Source organism: Ochotona princeps, chromosome 7 (genome assembly GCF_030435755.1).
Source record: "Ochotona princeps isolate mOchPri1 chromosome 7, mOchPri1.hap1, whole genome shotgun sequence".
NCBI classification, from domain to species: Eukaryota; Metazoa; Chordata; class Mammalia; order Lagomorpha; family Ochotonidae; genus Ochotona; species Ochotona princeps.
Window position 1 is genome coordinate 57,226,154 of NC_080838.1, and position 17,687 is coordinate 57,243,840.

Consider the following 17,687-nt stretch of genomic DNA (forward strand, 5'->3'; position numbering starts at 1 on the left):
TGGATAATCACTGATTCTAACTTGCCAGGCAAACTTGGGAAATCTCAGCCTGGCTGATGGCTGAGAAATTAAGGAATATCTTTAAGTGTAAGCTGATTTTCCTATGAAGTAGAAAATCTTATTTTCTAGAAAGTTACTGAGGAATGTGTATATATTTTTTTGATATTTGTTTTAATTTTCTTGAATGTCTGAACTAACAGACAATGGAGGGGAAATGTTTCTTTACATGTGCAACCGTATATTCACTTGATTCCAATGTTCACATTTGTTTAGTAACTGAGACACTGACCAGGATAAATAATGAAATTTATGTTGATAGCAGTAACATAACCGTGGCCATTAAGTATGTCTAGGGTTGAAGTTCCTGGGCATTTTTATTTGGATTTTTCTGAGAACACTGGCTGACTTCAGTACATTTCAATGCATTTCTCAAACCTGTTTTATTTTTCAAGCTATTTGATAGCTTTTAACAATTGCTTGTTCATAAAACATATTTTATAGTTTTCAAGATACTGCTTAGAGAACCAAATATTCTCAGTATTTACTCCATTTAATAGGTTCATAATGAAAAACTGGTATATTCAGTTTTTTAAACTTTTTCCGTTTTTTATTATATTTTTGACAATCTTTACATAATTAGGGTAAAAAGGTTTAAGGGCTACAGGAAAGTGGGTAAGACTATTATTTCCATATTGTTTCCTTCATGTATCTGAGGTAAAGAGGAATATTAAGGGAGAAGCCCCACCCAGTCAGTATATTCAATGTTTTAATTTGCATGCCATTTCAGTACGATACCCTGGCCTTCCACTACTTATATTCTATCATAATAAGCCATGCATCATTTAATTACATCATTGAGTCAGCAATTTCCCTATAGTGTTAAATACTCCCTTTAACTGGTAGAAGAACCAGCAGCTCAGAAGGAAAAAAATACAGATTGATTCATAATGAAAAAGAAAAACCTTTAAAGGATTATAAAATTGATGCTGATTTTATGAGGGTACTCCAGAGTTTATATCCTTTGATATAAAGTTTTGAAATCCAGCCATAGCTTTTTTAAAAAAAGATTTATTTTTATTACAAAGTCAGATATACAGAGAGGCGGAGAGACAGAGGAAGATTTTCTGTCCAATGATTCACTCCCCAAGTGACCTCAATGGCTGGTGCTGTGCCATTCCGAAGCCAGGAACCAGGAACCTCTTCTGGGTCTCCCACACTGGTGCAGGGTCCCAAGGCTTTGGGCCATCCTCAACTGCTTTCCCAGGCCACGAGCAGGGAGCTGGATGGGAAGTGGAGCTGCTGGGATTAGAACTGGTGCCCATATGGGATCCCGGCGCGTTCAAGGCAAGGACTTTAGCTGCTAGGCCACTGTGCCGGGCCCCAGCCATAGCTTTCTTACATGAATATTTTCCTAAACGTTTTGAATATCTCTTGTACTCACTGAATTGGCAAGTTGGTCATTTTTACTGAAGGCTTTGTTTTTCCTTTAAAGTTTTTTATTTTTAATATTGTTTATATAGTTAAGAGGGATGCAAGCTTTTTTCCTTCACAGGGTAGTGGTGGTCTGCGATTTTTATGAGTGTTGGCTATATTTTATTGTACTGAAACCTAAACTTATATCCACCCAACAGATATCCATCTTAAAGTTCTGAATGTATTTTTAAGTCTACAAGTCCTAGCAAAAATTTTCCTCCCCTGTGAGGCAACTTCTGAGGATCAGAGGTTCTGTGGTATGTTCATTTATATACAGTTTTCTTTTTAAATTCATAGAAATGAATCATTTTGTAAAAAGTGCTGGAAGGTGGGTAGATGGGTACTCAGCATTGTAATTTTTCTTTCTTTTTTTTCTTAAAAGATTTTATTATTATTGGAAAGCCGGATATACAGAGAGGAGGAGAGACAGAGAGGAAGATCTTCCGTCCGATGATTCACACCCCAAGTGAGCCGCAACGGGCCGGTGCGTGCCGATCCGATGCCGGGAACCAGGAACCTCTTCCAGGTCTCCCACGCGGGTGCAGGGTCCCAAAGCTTTGGGCCGTCCTCAACTGCTTTCCCAGGCCACAAGCAGGGAGCTGGATGGGAAGTGGAGCTTCCGGGATTAGAACCGGTGCCCATATGGGATCTCGGGGCATTCAAGGCGAGGACTTTAGCCACTAGGCCACGCCACCGGGACCAGCATTCTAATTTTTCATGGCTTGTTACAAGTGTTTGGGAGAACTGTCTAGCAGTTTGTGTCAACATTGTACGTTCATACGTACCAACCTAATGATTTTGTTTCCAGATATTGAGCAAGGGGCAGGCTTTTGGGTTGGTGGGTAAAGCTGATTAGGGTGTGTTCAGTATCTGTCTCCGACTCCGACTCACTTAAGCTACTTGTTGATGCTGATCCTGGGAAGTAGAGATCATGATTCAAGTAACTGCATTCCTGCTGCCCGGATGGGAGACTGAGATGGAGTTCCTGATTCCTGGCTAGGCCCCAGTGCGGCAGGGGGCAGGGTGGTGTTTTGTGCATTGGACAGTGAATCAGCAGATGGCAGCTCTCTCTAACAACACATTCTCCCCAGATATGTGAGAAAAACAGGTATATCTAAGTCTTAGTCATAGCATTATAGATAACAGTGTCACACTGGAGTAGTCTAAATGTCCAGTGCCAGGGAAGAGGTTAGCATATTTTAGTTAATTCACATGAATTACAAATTTCTAAATTATGAATTCATAGACATATATAAAAATATGTATTAATTTATATTATTTTACTCTGTAGCCATCCATAAAATCAAGATTTCCTGCTATGTTTATGTCGTGAAGGGAAAAAGCCATGCACAAATATGAATGTATTTATTTGAAAAAGAAATAGAAAGATAGGGAGAGAGATTATCTTCACTCTGCTGGTTCACTCCACAGGCCAAAACCAGGAGCCAGAAAAGTCACATGGCACAACTCCCAAGGGCACCATCTCCATGGTACGCTAAGGGGACAGAATTCCCTGGAAATGGACTTCGTGTGATTCTGTAGAGCTGCTGTGGGCACCTTGCCCAGAGCCTGTGTGCTACAGTGCTTTGTGAGTGTCTGCCAATCTGCAGCTCTGGTCAGTGGGTCTGTTCAGAGGCCAGTGAGGGCTGCTCTGATCTACTGTAAGTGCCTTGAAATTACAACCGTCCTCCCATGGTAGCCTTCCCATCAAAGCCCTCGCCCTTCAAGTGCAGAAGTCTGAACTGCACATTCTATGGTTTCTCAGTTTCACCAGATACCAAGCTTTGGTAGCCTAAAGCATTAGCCAGCTTGGTAACACCTCTCCTTCTCCGTCTTCCCAGACTCCTACACTTTCTGAATAAACTGCCCTGGCTTCCTTGTCTCAGGGTCTAATGAAAGAATTAAATCATAAGACATGCAGGAGATCCCTGGTTTAAATCAGGGGTGGAACCTTTTTTCTGCCAAGGGCCTTTTTTTTTTAATAACCTCATTTGTGAACCACACAAAGTTTTCTACTTAATTAGCTAACTCTAGATTTACTGAGTTGAATCTGATCTGCAATTGTCTTGGCAGGGCCAGACCAAATGATTTTGCAGGCTTTATATGGCCCTTGGGCTAGATAATCCCAATCCTTGTAGATTGTTTAAAATGAATATTTGGTGCAATAAATATAGAAATGTGTCAATTTCTCTTTTGGACAATGCAAAAATGGGAGACCTGTGGAAGAACCTCCTGGCTCCTGGTTTTGGACTGGCTCAGCTCCAGTCTTTGTGGCTAATTGGGGAGTGAACCAGCAGATCAAAGATCTTTCTCTATGTACTCTCTTTCTCTGTAAATCTGCCTTTCCAATAAAAATAAGCAAATCTTTAATTAAAAAAAAAAGCGGCTTTTCCAGCGTCGACAGCTTTACTACTAGTCCCACGATAAAAGGCCCATGACTCAACAGTTTACCCTTAGGAAACAGACAACTCTTTTATCTACGTTTCATCAAGTGTTTATTGCAAAGTAAAGTGCATAGTATTACACGTTTATGAAACTTTTGATTGCTGAGAAAGTTGCTTGCATATGTAACATCTTCATGATTATGTCAACATTGAAGGGGAGCTGATAGGAAAGGGATGAGGAGGAAATTCTTCATGACTAGGAAAATGTATGTAACTTACAGGTAAAAATAAAGAATTCTACAAATGTTTACATATATGTGAAATGAAAAATTGTCTAATAATATGTGTCAGAAAGACTTTCTGGTGACCAAAATTGGCATATGGCACCTGGTCAGTACACATGGATACCACATATAGCTGCACTTCAAGTTGAAGTTTGTTTACATGTAACAACATGGGACACACACATAAATACGTACACTCAGTTATCCCTGGAATGCAAACCATAGTACTTAATAAAGAACCTGTGTAGCATATTGAAAAGACAGAAAAGAGATGAACTCATGAAGGAAACAACAGAGTTCACTTTTATAGAAGCTAAATTAAAAGGGGCCATTAATATTTCCACTGGAAATTTGACATTTTACCAATTAAGTGGACCATGTGTAAATGTAAAATATATCATTAAACAAAGGATTCTCTTCCCTGGGCTCTCCAGGTGAGGATCACTCATGGCCACTGTGTTCTGTCCTACTTGTCCCATTAGCGCTCAGATGGTCATATCACTTTAACACTGAAAAACAAGGTTTTTCTCCTTTTTGAGAAACCTTTACTTCCTCATGAATTTGGCAAAACCCTCTCTTTTGTGAGAACAACTGCTGCTACCTGACATTAGGCCAGGACCACTGATCAGAAATGAATTAGCAGCATCAAAAGCTCTTTTAATAACTTAAGAGAATTAACTTATAATGTCAGTGTTATGATGATTTATAAATTTTGGAAAAGTAATATTTTGCTTATAATACACACATCTGCTGAGTTAAAGCTTGCAGTGCCTATTCAGAAAGCTGGCAAGTTTGTTTTGCAGATCAATTATAACATCAAATTTAGTTGCAGTGAGCTGAGCCACATGGGGAAGGCAATCTATAGGATACATCTTGATAAGAAAATTATTTTTTACAAAATCAAACCCAGTGACAATCTAGTGCTCCTTTCAGTCATCCTAAGGTTAGGATTCACTTTATCTATCATTGGTCTTTGGTGCCTTCCCTCAGCTCATTTCAAAGGACAGGCAAAATGACGTAAAAGCAAGTGATGCAGTTCGCAGACATTAGATCAATAAAGAAACGTAGGACTCCACATGTTTCTCCACCATTCATACCAATGCTAGCATCATGACTACACACCCATTCTGCAGTTGAGTTCTCTTCCAGATCAGCTTTTGCAAAAGCTCACCCTGGGTAGGTAGTTGGAATGACAGACTCCTTTTCTAGGAAGGAAGCTTGGTCCGGAGCTTGTGAGCTGCTCCTGAGTGAGAAGGAATGCCCCCCTTCCCTTCCCACCCTGGGTAAAACCCACAACACTGCTGTTGTGGCTGGCAAGGACTCTCGGAAGTACCTCTGCCTGCCCTTCTGTAGCTTTAAGGCCACTCCACTGTCAACTGAGGAGGCTCAGTCATGGCAGCAACTGGGAATACCACTCAACATACTTCACAGAGAATTTTGTTTGTCCTATACTCAATATTTACACCTCAATTTCTCCCACAAGAGAAACAAAAATCTTCTTTGATCCTTTGGTAAAGTTTACATAAAATAAATTAAAGTGCAGGTTTGAGAATCGGTCACCAAGACCAGCATCAATGGTGTTCAGGGCCTATAAATAGGAATGGCACTTTAGGACAGCCGCCTTCACCTGGGAGGGACACACCAGATCCTACGGCACGTATCACATGTGGATGTTGGAATTCCCATTTGGATCAGCACCTTCCACACCTTCTGCAGACTGGGAGGAAGAAGGGCGAGAGGCTCTGGGGCGAGGCTGACCGCTAAGTCCCACTGGTGTGCCTACACCGTGGCTGACCTGGGAAGCTCCGTCATCAGATTCCCAGCGTTCCAACTCCTCCCGAACCAGTCGCTCCATCTGTTCCCTGTGGACGTCAGGGTCTCGACCCAGTCTTTCATTCTACAAGGGATTAAAACAAAATCAAAACACTAGGATGTTACAGGCATGGTCACGTGTACTTTTGTATGCATACCTCCACATTTAGAAACTTCTTGCAGAAATCTAGGGCCTAAGTAATTTATCAGCAGTTAAGAGATTTGCAGCACATGATAGCAATTCTCAGAATCCCAATGAGTAGTGTTCCATTGGTGCATCAGCGTGTGGAATGTCGAGTCACTACTTGCTCTACAGTTATGCAGAGACACAGCATCCCTGGATCAGGGCTGGACGTACATGATTACTTGATCTACAGCATTCAAGGGTTTCAGAAAAAAAAAATGTGACAGTGATCCTACATGGAGTCAGCACTGTGAATGACTATTAGTTGTTAATATTTTAGAAAAGACTATCAACATATATTTTTGTCAATGATGCACATGGGCCCCACCTCTCACCTCAATCTATCATCTCAACCACTCTGTGGTCTCACTCGTGACCTCTATCTCGACCACCCTGTGGTTCCACCACATGGTCTCACTTGTGACCTGTCACCTCGACCACCCCGTGGTCTCATCCCATGGTCTCACCCATGACCTCTCACCTCGACCACCCCTTCCAGCAGCCTGCCCAGCACCTCCCTTCTCTTGAGTTTGGCCTGCTCCATGGTCTCCAGCTTCACAATCACTGCGTCAATCTTGGACACGATGCTGCCGATTGAATGCTCCATCCGGTCCACGCGCCTCACCAGCCTGGGAGAGTCACAGTGGGCAGGAAGTCAGTGCTTACAACGCTGGTACCCCATACTGGATTGCTAGTTTCAGTCTGCTGTTTTGCTTCCTATTCAGCTCTCTGTGGATGCTCCTGGGAAGGCAAGAGAACATGGCCCAAGTACTTGGGCCACTGCTACTCACTCGAGAGATCCTGAGAGAGTTTATGGCTCCTGGCTTTATCTTGACCTAGGCCCAGCTGTCAGGGGGCAGATCGGAGAGTGAACAAGCAGATGGAAGATTCTACTTCTCTTGCTCACTCTTTCCTTCCTCCTTCCCTCTTTTGCTCTACCTTTCAAATAAACAGATAAACCTCTGTGTTTTTGAAAAAAGAAGATATCCTTTAGTCAGCTGCTGAATAATGAGGCTTTGGTTAACAATGGGACAGTGGTCTCTTAAGATTATAATGGACCTAAAAATTTCTACTGACAAGTATTTTTACTGAACCTTTTTTTACATTTAAATATGTACAGATACAGAAATCTCAGAGTGTTATGATTTCCTACATTATTCAGTGCAGTAAGAAGCTGTTTGGGCTCATAGTCTAGGATCCATAGGCTATAATGTGTAGCCTATGCGTAGAGTAGGCCACACAAATTAGTTATTATACTCTATTAAGTTTGTATAATGATAAAATTGCCTAATGTATTTTGCAGAGCCTATCTTTGTTACTAAGCAACACGTAACTACATATGCACCTAAAAACAGAGTTTCAAAATACAGTAAGTAAGCCCTTATAAAATTGAAGGGAGAAATAACAATATTAGAGACTGAAGTCTACCACTTTGAAAAATAGATAGGGCTAGGCAGAAGATCAACATGGAAACAGGAGACTTGAATAACACTATAAATCAACCCCACCCAACAAATATCACCAGAATTCTCAACAGCAGAATATACATACTTCCCAAGAGCACATGTGACATTCTTCAGGATAGAGCACATGTCAGGGCATAAAATCACTGATAAATACATGCACACAGAAACTAAAATATTAATAGCTATTTTGGGTTGGTAAGAATATGGAACACATTTAACGCTTTCCTTATTTACAAATCTTCCTATCATGAAGACAATCTCTTTAAAAACAAGTAGAGCTTTTAAAAAAAGAATTGATGACCAGTAGTAGAAACGGAGTGAATTAAGAGAGACAGAGGAAACTGCTGCATCTCATTTGGGCTCTTGTCAACTTGTATGCTGCCAGGTCACACACACTTACACTTGAAACTCTTCGTAAGAAACCCCACTGGAGATGCTGCCCCTCCTTCTGGAGCTGTGTCCACTGTCTTCATCATCGTCCTCCTCAGAGTCGTCAAAACTTCTCGGGAAACTTCGGCTACTCATGGGACGTGGTAATGAGCTGTGATCCAAGTCTAGGTCCTCCTGAAGAACAGAGTCAGTAAGCCAGGAGTGGGAATCTCGAGACCCTGAGGGAGTTCTGCCGTGGATCGGGGCACGTATGAAATGGGTATCTGTCAGGCACCTAGGATTTCTTAATGGTTAACATCTCACCGGGTCTCCCAGACTTCTAAATTTCACAGACTGACAAATTTCCAAAACAGATCCTAACAAGCAGCAAGAAGTTGCCAACTTCTCATTTGGACAAGAAAGAATATTGCAAACACAACAATGCAACGAAAAAAAAGTCAATGAAAGGCTACATTCTCACCTTCTTTTCATAAAAGATAACATTTAAGAGCTCCAAAGTCAGGAGACAGAATAATCTCAAAATAAAAATTGTGACCAAACACGGCCTTGTGAAGCCCTTACTCACATGTATGTGTGTTCGCATTTCACTGTGATGGGTCTGGTCTGTACCCACTGACCCTGCTCTCTGGAACAGCATTTAGAAGCCATTGTTGTAGGCCTCCCATAAGGAAGTGGCCACCTGCACTCGCTGTAGTCTCACACAGTACTGTTTCCTTGAGGAAATATGTAGGGTGCTGTATCAACCGGAGAGGCAGAGACACATACACAGAGGACTCTGAGCAGCCCACCAGGGACAGCAGCTGGCACTCGGTGGGGGCCGAGTCAGTCAGGCTCTCCTAAACCATACCCACCCTCTCCTTCTCCAAGTCATCTCTCATCTGCTGGTGTTCGTGCTCAGTCAGTTCTTGGTCTCCATCCTGGTCATACTTGGTGAATATGGCCTCAATCTCCGCATCAGTGTGGCCTTTCCTGAAAGGATGAGAGGACCTAGATGGACTCGTTTCTGTACATGATCCAACCCAAACACAGACACATCAAGATGAAGGTGGAAAGGAGAAATCCCAGAATGGGGCCAACATGCCTCCTACACAACGTTCCAGAAACACACCTTTCTAGGACTACTTTGGTCAGAAATTCCTTTTTCTCCAAGAATGGATGCTTAGCAGGAGGACTCTTCCAGGGCTTCAGGAAACAGATTCTTACCCTTTGAGATCTTGTCGAAGTTCGTCAAAGTTTAACTTGCCTCCCCCTTGCCGCAGACTCTCTGAAATGTCATCCACTGTGTTCTTTTTCAGTTTCAGTTTGACCAAGGCTTTATGGTAGCCCTGTCAGAAAAAACCAAATACACACAAAGCATAGTTTTCCTTTTCATTTGCTTTACCTTACCTTTATGACAGTAACTATTGGTATAAATTGGCCTGTCTACAAGGATGTGCTGAATGAGTGAATAACGAATGTACCCTCAAGTTTCCTTAAAACTCTTGCAGAAGAATTACATGCAAAGGGTCAGGGTCTCTCCATAAAGCAAGAACTAAGGTATTTTATTCATATGTGTTCAGGCGACAGAAATGGTAGTCACTACATCATCCACAGCATCTGCTCCAGAGCATACAGGGACATCCAACCACTTTTAAGAACACCAGGAAGCATGTGTTAATCATGTATTATTAGTACTGTGTTGTAGTCAGTAATGTCTCTATGTGTGTGAGGATGTTGAGGAACTCCTAGTGACACGTGGATAAGCAATTTTTACTAGCAAACTATGGTGGCATGGGACTGTCAAAGGGAGTGTCAGGCCGGCCTTGTGCAAGGTACTCTGAGTGACCAACAGGGAGAAGGGTGATTGTTCTGGGACCTTGAACATGGACTAACGCCTCTGTCAGTGACACATTTACAGAGGAATTCAGAAATAAAAGCCAGTGTTCAGCAGACTGTCAACTATGACATTGGAAGGGAAATTACTGCATTTCTTTGTAAAAATAGCAGTCAGGCTGAGTAGCACTTGCTCTCCTCTGACCGGCTGTACTGTCCAGTCTCCCAGAGGGCCCGGATGATTCTCCTGTGCAGTCATTCTCAGACTCCCCTCCATGGGGTCAGCTTTCAACCTATGCTTTCACACTTGTAACGTCATGCAATAGCTCAAGTAAGATCTCCTGTCCTGGTGGGCAGCACTTCCTCCGAGACCTCTACACCCTTTCCGTTACCACCGCCTTCCTCGGTTCGGTCGGTAACTGTGCTGTCACCCAGCCTCACTGCCTTCCAGCTGGCATCTATTGAATGACAGCAGTGTCAACACATCCAGCTGTCTCTTCTGTTCATCTATGCTACTTCCAGTGTCACACAAATTTTTATTTCTTTTTTATTCTTTCATCTTGATTGGTAAATACATATTTTATATAAATATATATATACACTTTAAATTATGTTATTTTGTGAACTATCACAAGACTTTATTACTGGGAGTCAAGGAAGCAACAGCACACGCCTGGCATGTCCATGAACCTGAGAGCAGATGTTCAGCAACCAATCAGCAGCAGATTAAAGTGGTGCCATGGTTGATCACGGGGTCTCCTGTGCATTGGTTACTGAGATAACCATCTATGGCTCAAAGAGCTGGCTGTGCAGCTGGGACTTCATACTCAACAACCAGCATACTCTGATAAATGAAACGTATTTTGATCAACGAAAATGTATTTTGATAAAATCATTTAACACAAACACGGTTAAGAACTGTACAGAGTGAGAAGGGCTTTCACACACCGTGGGGATTGGCTACCCAATTCTCTTGGGCAGAATTCAGGACAACAGGGTCGTTGCTTTGAAAAGCTGAGGTTTTCTGTCACATATAATTTACAGACAACAGGGCGTGAGCTGAAGATAAACATGACAGTTAAGGATTCACTCAGTCTTAGCCAAGCAATGTTAAGGAGCAAGCTGTGAATGTCAACATAGCTATGTGCTGCAGTATAGGATTTATCCAGAGCAAACAAAGTCACCCTGAGAACAAGCCTGCCCAACATTCCCGGGCCTGACTTTCCATCTCACAATGAACCAAGTCCAGAGAAGGTGCCCAAGAAAAAGTTCTCAGTCCTCAGGCTACAGCCAGGATCCAGGCACCTTTTCCTTCTAGTATTTTAAAAACTTCCCTGGAAGACCAAGGGTACAGTGTCAGTGACCACACATTTCTGCTAAACCCATTCTTTATTTTGTTTTTTTTTAGAGGAGGTGGGAATGTCTATGGGATCTCCCTTTTTCAGTTTCTTTTGAATTTTACATCTCTGCGACACAAGGTATCAGGACAAGCCAAGGAGATAAAATCAAAAGCTCAGCTTCCAACAGTCAAAAAGATCACTGAGAACTTAATTACAAGATATGTGAGGATTCCCAGAATCAAAGACCAAGCTAGCAGTATATTCACATTTCCAAGATAGAAAACATTTAAATTATTCCTGAAACAGTATTCTCCTCTTTAGTACAAACAATTTTAGTGGATCTGTGAAAACGCTACTCTTGACATACTGAAATAATGGTTGTGTCATACAGGAAAAAACAGTTCTAAAAGTCGGGGTTTGTCTTACCTTTTTGATAAGATCAGCGAGTTCCATTTCAGGTTTCTGCTGAGCTAAATCAGACTTCACTTCAGAGTAAGCATCATTGATGATGGCCAAAAACATATTCTGTTTGTGAGTCAAAGGAAGTTAGAGATTAAAGGAAGAAATCAAACTACATTTTGCAAACATAAACACATACCTTTTGATTTATCTTTTCTTTCTCCAGTCTGATTGCTTTACAAAATCACATATTAATAATTTTGCTACCATGTTTCTTTTTTTTTAAAGATTTATTTGTTTTATTACAAAGTCAGATACACAGAGGAGGAGAGACAGAGAGAAAGATCTTCTGTCCGATGATTCACTCCCCAAGTGCCTCAACGGCCAGTGCTGCGCTGATCTGAAGCTGAGAACCTGGAATCTCTTCTGGGTCTCCCACATGGGTGCAGGGTCCCAAGGCATTGGGCCGTCCTCAACTGCTCCCCAGGCTACAAGTAGGGAGCTGGATGGGAAGTGGAGCTGCTGGGATTAGAACCGGCACCCATATGGGATCCCAGGGTGTTCAAGGCGAGGACTTTAGCTGCTAGGCCACGCTGCCGGGCCCTACCATGTTTCTTGAAAAGCTATTTTCACATGAAAATATGAAAAAAATGAAGTCATACCAAGCAGAAAATATAATATATCTTGACTTACAAAACCATGTTATATCTTGCAAAATCAGACAAGAATGAAATATGACAAAATATCAATTAATTACCTGTAGAATGGGATTGCTATTTTTGCTTATCTGTTACGCACAAATAAAAATTTTCACATAAACTGCAAGTATAAAGTCTAAAAAATTCTTCAAATTTCACTGTCAACACAGACAAGCAAGTTTATGCTTATCCACATCTTGTTACATAATCATATTTGAGAGGTACAGAGCATATATATATGCAAGCAGCAATATATTAGGCTAGGCTGGATGGTATGTAAATAGAAACCTTGTAGAAAATATGTAGACTTTGGACTTAGGCTAACTTGGGTTCCAGTTCTGCAACTGCCTAGACTATCCTTTCTAATTTTCCTAAAGCTTTACTTGGAACATTGATTTATGTGCTTGTTTTGCATTTGTAAAATGGCAAACACAGCAGCAGTTCCCTTACAGATCTGCTGTGAGGATCAACGGACAAACATACGGGGAGTGCTGAGAAGCCCTAATGCAAGGCAAGGGCTGTCTAACTTACTCTTTTTTCACTCTTCCCTCGCTCAGTGGTAATGGCTTGTGTTTCCAGCAGATTTTCTCCAGTGGATCATTAGGCCCCTCTTTTATACATACTTCCTTTGTTTTTATTTTACTTTTCTTTTTTATAGCATGTAACTATGGCTTGTGATTACAGAGTAGTGTATTTATTATGTCTATCTTCCTAACAAGTCCATGGAATCTTCAGCAGCGCAAGGTCTCTGCTTTTGTGACCGTGGTATCTTTAGGCTTAACACACTGACCCATATCATGTAATCAAATGAATGCTAGCGTGTTACACACAATGCAAGGAAGCCTTTGAATGTAATGAAATGTTAAGTTTACTTTGGTACAAGTATATTTTGGAATTCATGTAGAGGAGGGACTTCCCACAAGTTCATGGGACATGCTTATTATAAGAAAACTACGGATCTCATTATTTTTTACATCAAAACAAACATCTATCATTTTTCTTTTGCCTTGAGCTTTTAAAAGTACCTCCTTTTGTATAATCTATACTGAAATCCAGTGGCTCAGCAAAGATTCCATAAATGATGAGTTAACAAACAAGGGCTCTTAATTTTAATATGCTACTAAATCTTCATCAGTAAAAGAATATTGTATAGGAATCTATTGAACAAATGCGACTGGAGTACAGAACACATTTAAGTTCCTGGCTAAAAATTCAATGCCGGGGGCATGTCTTTATCAGGGTAAGGCGGAGAAACATTTTCTACTTCCTTCCAACTTAGGCATCTCTGCGTTTTGTTTCCAAATGACTGTGAGCCAACACCTGTGAATTGTCTTTTTTGAAATGGATTAAGGCTTTGGTCCCTGAGGAGACTGCAAAACAGAACCTGGCTAAGAAAGGTTCTTGAGGGGGTGCACCCCTCTCCACACTCTGCCTCTCGCACAGGGTCGTTGCAGAGGGAAGTGTCTCCCTGCGTGTGAAGGGTGGGAGGAGCCACTCCACCCCAGAGGCTTTTTGCTGAACAGGGCGATGAATTAACACTAGGAATCAGCTCAGAAAGGCCACCAACCCTACAGTGGACTTGTCATTTCTTACAAGACAGGTCTGTGCCAATAACAGCCTTATATCTGCCTGTCCATTCCTTGAGGCTGTGGGAGTGGGTGGTGGGTAGGGGTATGCAAAGAGAGAAATTCCCTTTTGAGCTGTGATATAAAAAACTATTTTAGGGGCCAGAATTGTGGCATAGCTGGTAAAGCTGCCACCTGCAATGTTGGCATCCTATATGGGTGCTAGTTCAAGTCCTAGTCGTGGCACTTCCTATCTGGCTTCCTACTAACAGCCTGGGAAAAGCAGCAGATGGCCTAAGTACTTGGTCTCTTGCCACCCACACAGGAAACCCAGTGAAGCTCCTGGCTTCTGGGTTTGGTTCTGGTTGTTGTAGTCTTCTTGGGAGTGAACCAGCATATGGGAGATCTCTCCCCGCCCCTCTCTCTCTCTGAATTACAAATAAATAAATAAAAGAAAAACTTTCAATATAAACACAAAAACTCGGAGAATCTTTTCAAGTTCTGCAGAGTGATCAAATGATCACCAGCACTGTGGCACAGTGGTTTAAGCTGTTGTTGCAACACCAGCATCTCATATCCATGCACTGGTTTGAGTCCCAGCTTCTGGGCTTCCTATCCAGCTCCCTGTAAGGTGCCCGAAAAGGCAGCAGAAGATGGCCCAAGTGATCAGGGCTCTGTCACTCATGTCAGAGAGCAGGATGGACTTCCTGGTTCCTGGCTTCAGCCTGGGCCACACTTGGTCATTAAGACCATGGGGCCAGGGGATGAGGGCGGGAGAAGAAGAGGGATGTGAACCAATTGTTAGAAAAATCTCTTTCTCTGTCTCTCTATATTCCAAATAAATAAATCTTAAAAAAAATTTAAAAACTAACTAACTTAGGGGCCAGTTCCATGGCTTACTAGGCTAATCCTCTATTCTGAAGCACTGACACCCTGTATGGGCACTGGTTTGTGTCACGGCTGTTCCACTTTCGATCCAGTTTTCTGCTTATGGCCTGAAAAGATAGTGGAGGATGACCCAAAGCCTTGGGACCCTATACCCATGTGGGAGGTCTAGAAGAACCTGCTGGCTTCTGGTTTGGGTCAGCTCAGCTCTGGGCACTGAGGCCATTTGAGGCATCAGCCAGAGGATGAAAGATCTTTCTCTCTCTGTCTCTCTCCTTTTTGTATATCTGCCTTTCCCATAAAAATAACTAAATCTCCAAAACCAAGCAAACGAACAAACAAAAAATTAAACCCCTCATTTAGAAGGTACTGCCTGCTAAGAGATAGGATTTAAATAAGCTCATGTTTTAGTACTTCAAATGGCCCCAGTTACAACCCTCCTTTGAAAGACTGATGCACTAAGCACACTAGGGGTCTGGGGCCAGTCGTCCGTTTGGCTGTAGAATGTTTGTTTCCTGGTTTCTGTTCTGTCGCTGCTTGGGAATCCAGAGGGTTGCCAGTGGCAGTGAGCATCCAAAGCCTGCTTTTAGGGTTTTTTTTTTCCTTTTTAATTGTAAGAGGCATAAGTGTAAGAAACAGCCATGATTCATGTGCACGGCAAGACTCCAATATATTCGTGTGAGATTCTTGACCCATTCAGTTTTGTTAAAGGCCATGTCATAATCAATATGTACCAGATGCTAGGCAAAAATACCTGGACTTTTTTTGGTAATAGAAAGGATACTGTGTTACTGAAATGTGAGTTAACTTTTTACAAAGGCTCTTTAGAGAATTTGTTGAAAGTGAAAACGAAAATAAATTTAGTTATTTTCTTAAGATGACAGTTCATATTAAGTAAGTTGTAAATATGAGCGTGCAGATGAAAATCCCCACCTAAATTAGAGCTAACTTAATATCCTGAGTAGACAAATGAATGCATGAAAAAAAATCAATTAACTTAGAGCTAAAGTTTTAAAAATATGCACTTTCACCAAAGTGAGAATAAAATTTTTCTAAAAAAAATTTAAAAGCAATTTCAGTTCATTATTATGTTGTTTTTAAGCTTACTTTTTTACTAGTCTTTGTAGGCAGTCTCTAGATTTGTATACCTTAATTTAGACATGTAAAGCCATCACTTAACACTACTCTTGACATCCTGGCCCTCACTGGTTTTGTTAGTTCCTATTTTCTAAAAAGAAAAGAAGAAGCAGAGAAATGAAGAGTCATGCTAGCAACTATGAAAACGCTGACAACTGTGTTTAAAAAGCATGTAAGCATATCTGACTTTTGAGAAAAGCACTATTTTAAGTAACTGTACATTTGCATTGGCTTTTTTTGTTGTTGTTGTTTTTGCATCACACAGACATACATGGTAAAGAAAAAGCCTGTTGAAAAGATGCCTGGTTAAGCTTTGATTTTGTTTATCAATAACATGTAAAGTCAATTTTCTTACATCCCCATATTTTTTCTGCTTCTTGGGTCTTAAATAATGTACAGAGTAAGGTGTGAAAGAAAACTAGAGAGGATGATTTGTGAATATTAAAAAAAAGGTTAAACCACCTCACTATAAACAAAAATGTACATACCAAAAGAATGAAGAACATAAAGAACACAAAGGAAGTGAAATAAAGTGGTCCCAAAACGCGATTAGCTTCCTCAATCTCTGCAAAGTTGATATCGCCCAAAATGATACGGAACTGAGTGAAGCTATAAAACAAAACAAAAACCAAATAATGTCCTCTAGTTGATGCAGCTTTCCTGAAAGATGATTTCACATGTTTTGGAACTTTCTAGCATCTTGATAGCAGCCAAATAAGTCAATCCTTTTAGAAAACTCCTGTGACATACATCAATTGAAGCCTTCTAGAAGAATACGCTCTCCTATTATGTGTGTTATTGTGTTATTTTCATTTAGTTGAAAATGCAATGATTACTAAATGATGTAAAAAGCAATTGGCTCTAAAACTTCCTAATCTTGGGAAGAGACGATACCCTGAAATCTTCACAATTGTTTTAAGTTAAAATCTCTTAAAGAAAAAAGAAAATTCTTGAGGGAGATCCTATACCCCTTGTGTTCAGACATCCAATATTCTCACATTTACTTGCAGTAAATTTGAGTGGCTGAATGTTGCCAGTGCTGGGCCTCTCTCGACAAGGCATTTCCACCTCCTCTGATTCAAACAGCAATAGTAATCAGGAATCCTTGTGCCTAAGTTCTCTCAATTTCCATTTCCAAGATATTCTTCTTTCCCAACTCCTTTCTCAAGTGATGGAAATCTGAGACTGGCTATTTTTCTATCCTATTTTGAGTTTTTATTTGGGAACTTTGAAAAAGAATGAAAATTCCAGTAGTGGTTTAACTTATTCCTGGAATTAGAAATACTTTTTTTTCCCCTAAGAAAATAACTTGAAGTTCAAATTCAAGAGGAATAGAAGTATAGGCAAGTGGCTTTGGGAATGCTCCCATCTGCATCTGGCAGCAAGACGACTTTGGTCTCTGTAACGCTATGGTTGGCGATGGCTGATCTGTAACTTCTGACTCCAGAACTGCTAGATTAAGCATTGGCATTTCAAAATGTCTGTTTTTAGATTGGTGGGTGAGTGTTTCTGGAAAAGGTAATTCATTCCCACTTTCTAAAACTATTTTAAAATTCTAGATTGTCAAATAGTACTCATGAAGATTTCTTTGCCCTTAAGAAGGCCTTCTTTACCCTTAAGAACTGCCATCAAGTTTTTCTTCTTAATTCCACAGGTACTTACATGCACTCTTGGAAAGTGCTGAAGTCATCAACCTGAGTGCCAAAGACAAGGTACGCCAACTGAGCATATGCCAAGAAAATAATGAAGAACATAATAGCAAAGCCGAAGAGGTCTTTGGCACACCGAGACATGGTTGTGGAGAGCTGGCTCATGGTCCTGTTAAAATTAATGAACTTGAAGAGCTGTGAAAGAGAGG

The 17,687-nt window shown here is 41.1% G+C and overlaps 1 protein-coding gene across 2 annotated transcripts in view; it reads right to left on the reverse strand.

The window, feature by feature from the left end:
* Nucleotides 1–5,640: 5,640 nt before the first annotated feature.
* PKD2 (polycystin 2, transient receptor potential cation channel) overlaps nucleotides 5,641–17,687 on the reverse strand; it is a 44,869-nt gene continuing 32,822 nt past the window's right edge. The window contains exons 8-15 of one of the 2 annotated variants that reach the window (XM_004590634.3): nucleotides 17,492–17,673; nucleotides 16,318–16,438; nucleotides 11,572–11,670; nucleotides 9,197–9,318; nucleotides 8,845–8,962; nucleotides 8,004–8,167; nucleotides 6,619–6,766; nucleotides 5,641–6,038 (exon numbers count right to left, since the gene is read on the reverse strand). In XM_004590634.3, coding sequence (XP_004590691.3) covers nucleotides 5,802–6,038; nucleotides 6,619–6,766; nucleotides 8,004–8,167; nucleotides 8,845–8,962; nucleotides 9,197–9,318; nucleotides 11,572–11,670; nucleotides 16,318–16,438; nucleotides 17,492–17,673 — 1,191 coding nt within the window. In that variant the 3' untranslated portion in view covers nucleotides 5,641–5,801. Of the gene's footprint in view, nucleotides 6,039–6,293; nucleotides 6,515–6,562; nucleotides 6,767–8,003; nucleotides 8,168–8,844; nucleotides 8,963–9,196; nucleotides 9,319–11,571; nucleotides 11,671–16,317; nucleotides 16,439–17,491; nucleotides 17,674–17,687 lie in introns of those variants that run through there. The other variant, XM_058667058.1, reaches the window with a different exon arrangement.